Here is a 6,263-nt window from a genome sequence, read left to right on the forward strand (position 1 = left end):
TTTTTTTTTTTTTTTTTTTTTTTTTTTTTTTTTTTTTTTTGGTGCATTTAGCCAAGAATAGAATATCTGATGAGCCCATTAAGCTGTATGTGATCTTGCAATACAAGTCTGGAATATGCCTAATCCATTACACAGTACCAGTCACCACAAGGCTATGTCTCTCCTGTGTGGGCATTTTCAGAACATAGAAGCTTTTATCATTAGTTAGCTCGTGGCCTAACTGGGAGATGTCATCAACACCACGTCAGCACTGAAGTAGGGCCGCATTCAGTGAATTGCTCATTCTGAACCAGATATTTGCCTGGTGTGATGCAGGAACGAGGAAGCAACGTGTCCTCTGAGAACAGAGTTCCTGGTGGAAAGAGGGTTTGTAGACCTACATCTAAGCCATTCGCTTAGGAGCAGAAAGAATGGAGATCTGGATTAACTAGGCAGTTCTGTTTGTGTCCTCCCCAAGGCATACAGTTTTAATGTTTTAAGTGTTTCTTACTTAGGAAATGAACATTAAAATAATTTTGAAGGACTAATTTGAGTTTAGATGTGCTATTCTCTTTTTCTTGAATAAAGACAGGAAAAGTTTTTTACGTTATTTATCATTAGATTAATCTTGTCAATGAAGTGTTATATTCAGTGATATGATGGGGGGAAGGGGCAGAAAAAAAGACGAGTTTCAGTAAAGAAATGTAAATGTTAGTACTGAAGTTCTTTTTTCATTTTATTTTTCTTCATTTCAGATGAAAGAAGCTGATGAAGGCACAGGCTCTGGAGATGGCCCACTGAAATCAGTTCGCAAAAGGAGAGTACGAAAAGACTAATTTTTTTCTGGCTAATACTTTTGGAACTTGATAATTGTAACTTTTGGTATGGCACTTCAGTAGGCCTGACAGCATGCAAGTCCCTGGGGGAGAAAACAAAAAAAAACACGGGACTTGTTGTTATGTACCTTCCTATTTTAATTTTCCATCCTCTTTTAACCTTTTCAGACTTTTCCTATTTCCCTTTTTTTTAGGGAGAAATACCTGTGAAGAGTTAGCTAATGTTTTGAATTTAGAGTAAAAGGAAAAATGCAGGTTGGTCTTTGGATTTTAAGATAAATATTCTTAGAAATGAGTAGGAGTTGGAGGTAAATTTTGACTATAAATATTTTTAAAGCATTAAAGGAATAAATTATATTTTTTTAGCTCTAGCACAAAAGTAGCTATTTACATATTTCAGCTCACATGGGATGATAATCCAGTTGCTATAATCTATAGCAGTTCATACTGCTAAGATCGTTTTTTGTGCAGAGCTAAATGCAGTAATACTGTTTTTGTAAGATGTAGTTTTAGCCACATTTTTTATTGTAAATTATTTAGTTGATACTGTTATTTTGGTAGCTCCCTGTTCATTTTAGACATTCATTACAGTGATTTATTTTAAGACGAGCTTTAGAATAGAATATTCATAGAAAAAGTGGTTAACTAGTAGAGGTCTAGTTTTACTCTTGAAGGCAGATATCAAATCTACAGCAGCAGAGTGATCCACAGGTAACTTTTTTCARACTTTTTATAATTTTCATGTTCCAAGCCACAATGGCATAGCCCCTATTTATAGAATATTTGCTAAGTGTACATTGCCTCTTAAAATATTTAATAATTCTTACTTAATACAAAATCTATTAATACAGATAATTTTGATGGATTAAGATTTTACAGGCATAAGCAATGGCTGTTGCCATAATATACTTTAAATATTGTAAGATAACCTTTGTTTTGTTTAAAGTTCAGTTGTACGTTTAAAAAAATAAACTGCAATCACTGAAAACCTCCTGCTGTTGGTGGCTTTGCTGTTTGGTATGTGTAAACTACTGGCAAGAAGACCTATATACTAGAAATAATTCTTAGAGATCTTTATGGATTTTCCTCATGCCTGACAAGGAAGTAGTTTGCTGTAGTAAAAGAAATTCAGTCAGCAAAGGTTTTGTTTGCTCTGCCACTACCATGTAACTCTAGCAAATGAGTGTGTGAAGAAGCCTTCGTATTCAAGTGCTTGAAGTGTTTAAAAGTTAAGAATACTGGACTCTGTTTTCTGTGGAGAAACAGTTAGAAAGGTCTCTGGTAAGAAATGTTAAAATGCATGAGTTGTGTTGTCTTTACTYTGTTTGCTGTGGGTAACAAGTGATGGCCTTGGGCTCCCTGTTCTGCTGTGACATTTTAACCATAGATGGAGACTGTCAGCAGTGAAAAATACTGCCAGTGACCAAAGGGACCCGAGCACTTGGTCTAAGGATGAAACTGCTGATTGCTGTGAGCTGACAGCATTTTATTTTTTTTTCCCACCAGTCTGCTTGTTTCATGGCTATGATCCATTGCTCCATAGATCAGTTGCTACGTAAGGGATTCTGGGCTTTCCTGAACACTTCTGAGCCTATAGTTGCCATAAAGTCTTGATTAGTACCCCATTAACAACTTTCTGTCCTTTCGGTGAGTAAGGAGACGTTTCTTATGGATAAAATCATCTCAAGTGCTAACTCACTCCYTTGCTGTGGGCAGCAATACTGACTGTCTCACCTCAGGAGTGAGACATTAATTAAATGAAACATTAATCCTTTCAGCTMCCTGGAGCTTAGAAGACACAGTTGATATAGATACCTCCCCCTTCTGCTAGTAACTACAAGAACAATGCCAGAAGTGAGTAGGGGACTTGAGGCTATAGATAAGCCTATGGAAATAGAATATCCAGGGGTGAATGATTAATCTGTCTCTCCAAACTTGCTAATCACATTTCATCTTTCAGCTTTCAGACTTCATCTGTGCAGAAAAAAAATAAGCAACAAACTTGTTTTTCTACCTTTCTTTGAACAGTTTAACAATTTACAAACGTTGCACTAATTCAGACAAATCAAAAGCTTTTATTTAGTGTAAAGTCAGAAATACAACATCTTTAAAATGTTTTTAAGTTAAATGAAGGCCACAACAGTGGGATGTTAAGTGTTTATAAATGAAGTGGCTGCTATATACATAGATGGATAAAATACTACTATCCAGTCTTACAAGACAAAACCATGATTTTAAGATTACTTCATCTCRGGAGAACTGCTTAAATTTAACAAGTGCATGCTCTGTTACCACTTGACATTGGTAGGCATCTCTTACAGTGCAGATGAAAATGTGTACCGACATGGCTTTTACGCTAGGATGGCTATAATGAAATGGAAATTTTTCTAAGTGCTTGAAGCTTTTGTTTATTTTTTTTAATCCTCAAACCCTTGAGACACCAAGCAGGCTATTAGCCAGGTGACTAATTCTACCTGATAGCAATTCTTGGATGTAATCTAGGCAGTAAAAGAGAACAGTCTACAGCTGTTGAGTGAATTTCCCAACACTACTCAAAAAGAAGTTGCAAGCGAGTTTCTTGTCTCGACTACCCGTTTAGTGCTGTGTGTGCAGTAACTCGATGGGGATGCTCCAGTAATGAGCATTATACAGCTAGTTTAAATAGGGACAAATGGGAGGCCTCTCTCAGGGAAGGGAACAGCACAAGCTCTGCTTGTAGCTGGGAAGAGCAGTGCTCAGCTGCTGAGAAACTCGCACCTTGAGATGGCCCATATCTGCCAYTGCCTAGCCACTTGCTCATGCGGTTCCTGCGGCCTTGCTTGCTCTGCTAGATTCTGAAAAACAAAGATGAGACAGCCTTGAACTCCTGTTTCCTTTTGTTAACAGGCAAAGTTAAATGGCTTTATTACCTAACAGACAGGCCTGAGTTTTGGCCAGTGTCCCTAGGCAAGTCCAGTAAGCTGCTATTGGCCAGATGAATTGGATGTAACTGAGTCATGATGAAACTTACACTGTTGCTTCTATTTCAGCTCTTGCTTTTTTTCTTAATACTGATCATGCCAGATGTGTCCTCCCTCTGGGAAGCACCGAGGCCCCTGAGCGCTCCTCCAAAGCTGGCGCTCAGACACCCTAGCCAGCCTAAGGCAGGRCACGGGGACACGAGGCACCACTTGGAGCAGCTCGGAGGCAGCGCCACCTCTCCTGCCTTGGACGGGCTCGGGCTACATCTCCAGAGGCTCTCYGCAAGCTGAGCCTTTGTAGCAGGGAAACTGCTGCTCTAAGGCCTGAAGCAAGGATGGCTTTGGCACTTCAGGAGGAAGGTAAAAGGTGGCAAGGAAGGCTTTGCTCTTGGTTCCTCACTGCAGCGTTTTCAGAATGAGCATGAGGAACACTGCTGCCTTTTTGCTTCTGTCAAGCTTATTACCTGGTGTATTTGTAACTCTTCATCACACAGCTGAAAACCTACACCATGATGCAGTGCCTGAACCTGCTTTGAGGAAGCAGGAGAGTGAAGGTGGTTTGAAGTGTGCATCTTATCAACAGTCTGATACTGCATCAATTCAGTATTTCCCTGATCCATCCTCCCCTCTTCCTCCCCTACACACAATCTTAATTCCTTTTCTGTATCAAAAGAAATGATCACATCTGCAAGCCCTGCAAGGAATGTTATACTGCTATTACTTCACAGAAACTACGAACTAGTTTTAGAATTGCTTTGCAGAGATACAGATAGTACCATGCAGCAATCTAAGTATATTTGTAGTGAAAAAGGTGATGCAATTAGACTTAAAATATTTATAATAAATAAGGTTTCAACATTTCCATTTTATAATTGTATTATTTTCCTAGGCAAGAACACTACCCTAAATCCTCAAAAGTAACCAACAGACACATTTGTGTAATCTGACAAACTGAATCCAGTTTAACAAGATATGCTCATTTTTAAAAACAAATATGAAAGCCTAGTTTCTACACTACACTTGCACACTGCTTAATCTTAACAATACAGAGACTTGTCTCCTGTTCATGATAAGCTCTTAATTCTGTTTTACCACTGAAGCTTGCAGTCTTCAGGTTTCCAGTAAAGCCACAAACTAAGGTATTTAGCTCATGTAGCCTATGCCAATTAAAACAAAAATGACAGCAGCAATACAATGACRTTGTGAATCAACCCTTACTTCCTTTTGCTTTTTGTGTCAGTTGTTTGGAAAACGCTAGATGCTGACATCAGATTTTCTATATACTGTCCAAGAACTTGGTTTTCTGATTTCAGTTTCAAGTTTTCTTCCTTGACAGCATCTACTCGTGCTGACAGATCTGTGGAAGTGACATTAATCACAAGAAACATTAGACATTGTTGCAAACACTAAAGAGTATATTCTGTGTGTCTACCTCAATCCATTCACATTTTTAACATGGCTGTATGGTACCTCTTAAAACACTGTCCTACTCCAAGTTTTACCTAAAGACCTGTTTYTCACAAGTTACTTAAAATATGGTATCTTAGGGCAAATTTGTTCCACATGCTAATTACTAATCTGTATCTTGATTCTTTTCCAGACTGCTGCTGAATTAAGCTACCACGAACTACATTGTTTGAAAACAATGTCAATACTGAACCGTCTCAAAGACGATCCTGTATCACCTCCTGCCTGTTGAGCAAACACGTTGCATAATACTAAAAACCTGCTTGGCATCACTGGAGGTTCTACCGAGATCTCGTTTATGTAACTCCAGCTGCGGAAGCACCATCTCTTCTGGACAGCAGCACGTTCAGGGTAAGGTAGGCAGAACTGCAAGGTTCTCCTTTTGTTTAACGCTTTGCTTATAGAAGGTAACTAGCGTGGCGCATTGCTAACCTTCAAGTGTGTGCTGCAGTTCCAAAACTTGGTTAATGAGCCGTGTTTTCTCTTCTAACTCCACCTGATTCTCCGCTTCAAGAGCTGCAACAAATCACAGAGGCTTTAATGCAATACCCGTAGCAGGGCACCCATAACAAACAACAGCAGTAAGAACTTGTACCATCCATGTCCGCGTTCATCCTGGGAGAAGGGGCTCTCTCCTCTTGCAAGCGGCGTCCTCCCCWGGGATGCGCTGCTGAAGGAAACAGGAGTTAGAGGAGCCACCCCAATGGCTGCATCTGTAGTTGACTTGGCGATGGGCTCTGCTGCCGGCAGGGTGCAAGAGCCACCCCTTGGGCCTGAGGCGGGGCGGCGTTTTACTGCTGCCTGTCACTGCTTTGGTGTTGCGGYCATAAACGCAGTCCCCTCCCGCTCCCTCGGCCCCGCTGCCTCCCTCTCCGCACGGATCGTTCTGGAAGCGGCTCCCGCAGCCCCCCCGGCAGCGCGGGGCGACCCCCGGGGCCGCCTCGCCCTCCCCTTGCCGCCCGGGCTCGCGGCACAGGCCGCGCCCCGACCCGCCGCCGGGAGCCGCCCGCTGCCGCCGGCC

At 41.0% G+C, this 6,263-nt stretch overlaps 2 protein-coding genes across 3 annotated transcripts in view; one reads left to right on the top strand and one right to left on the bottom strand.

The window, feature by feature from the left end:
- Nucleotides 1-1,595, top strand: part of CLGN (calmegin) — a 23,111-nt gene extending 21,516 nt beyond the window's left edge. For both annotated transcript variants that reach the window (XM_026042629.1, XM_026042630.1), the window contains exon 16: nt 735-1,595. In XM_026042629.1, coding sequence (XP_025898414.1) covers nt 735-815 — 81 coding nt within the window. In that variant the 3' untranslated portion in view covers nt 816-1,595. The remainder of the gene's footprint in view (nt 1-734) is intronic.
- A 1,500-nt stretch (nt 1,596-3,095) lies between these two features.
- Nucleotides 3,096-5,918, bottom strand: SCOC (short coiled-coil protein). The gene is made up of 3 exons (XM_026042632.1): nt 5,838-5,918; nt 5,675-5,758; nt 3,096-5,132 (listed from the first exon to the last, which is right to left on the bottom strand). The coding sequence occupies exons 1-3, from the start codon at nt 5,854-5,856 to the stop codon at nt 4,990-4,992; spliced, it is 246 nt and encodes an 81-aa protein (XP_025898417.1). The 5' UTR covers nt 5,857-5,918; the 3' UTR covers nt 3,096-4,989.
- Nucleotides 5,919-6,263: the final 345 nt, after the last annotated feature.

This window comes from Nothoprocta perdicaria, unplaced genomic scaffold, assembly GCF_003342845.1.
Source record: "Nothoprocta perdicaria isolate Ctin4 unplaced genomic scaffold, notPer1 scaffold_31, whole genome shotgun sequence".
Lineage (NCBI taxonomy): Eukaryota > Metazoa > Chordata > Aves > Tinamiformes > Tinamidae > Nothoprocta > Nothoprocta perdicaria.

Excerpts from the sequence above, each read along its gene's own strand:
- SCOC (XM_026042632.1), bottom strand. Across the intron at positions 5,133-5,674 it reads ACTGCAGCACACACTTGAAG|ATCTGTCAGCACGAGTAGAT; the intron begins GTTAGCAATGCG and ends TCACTTCCACAG.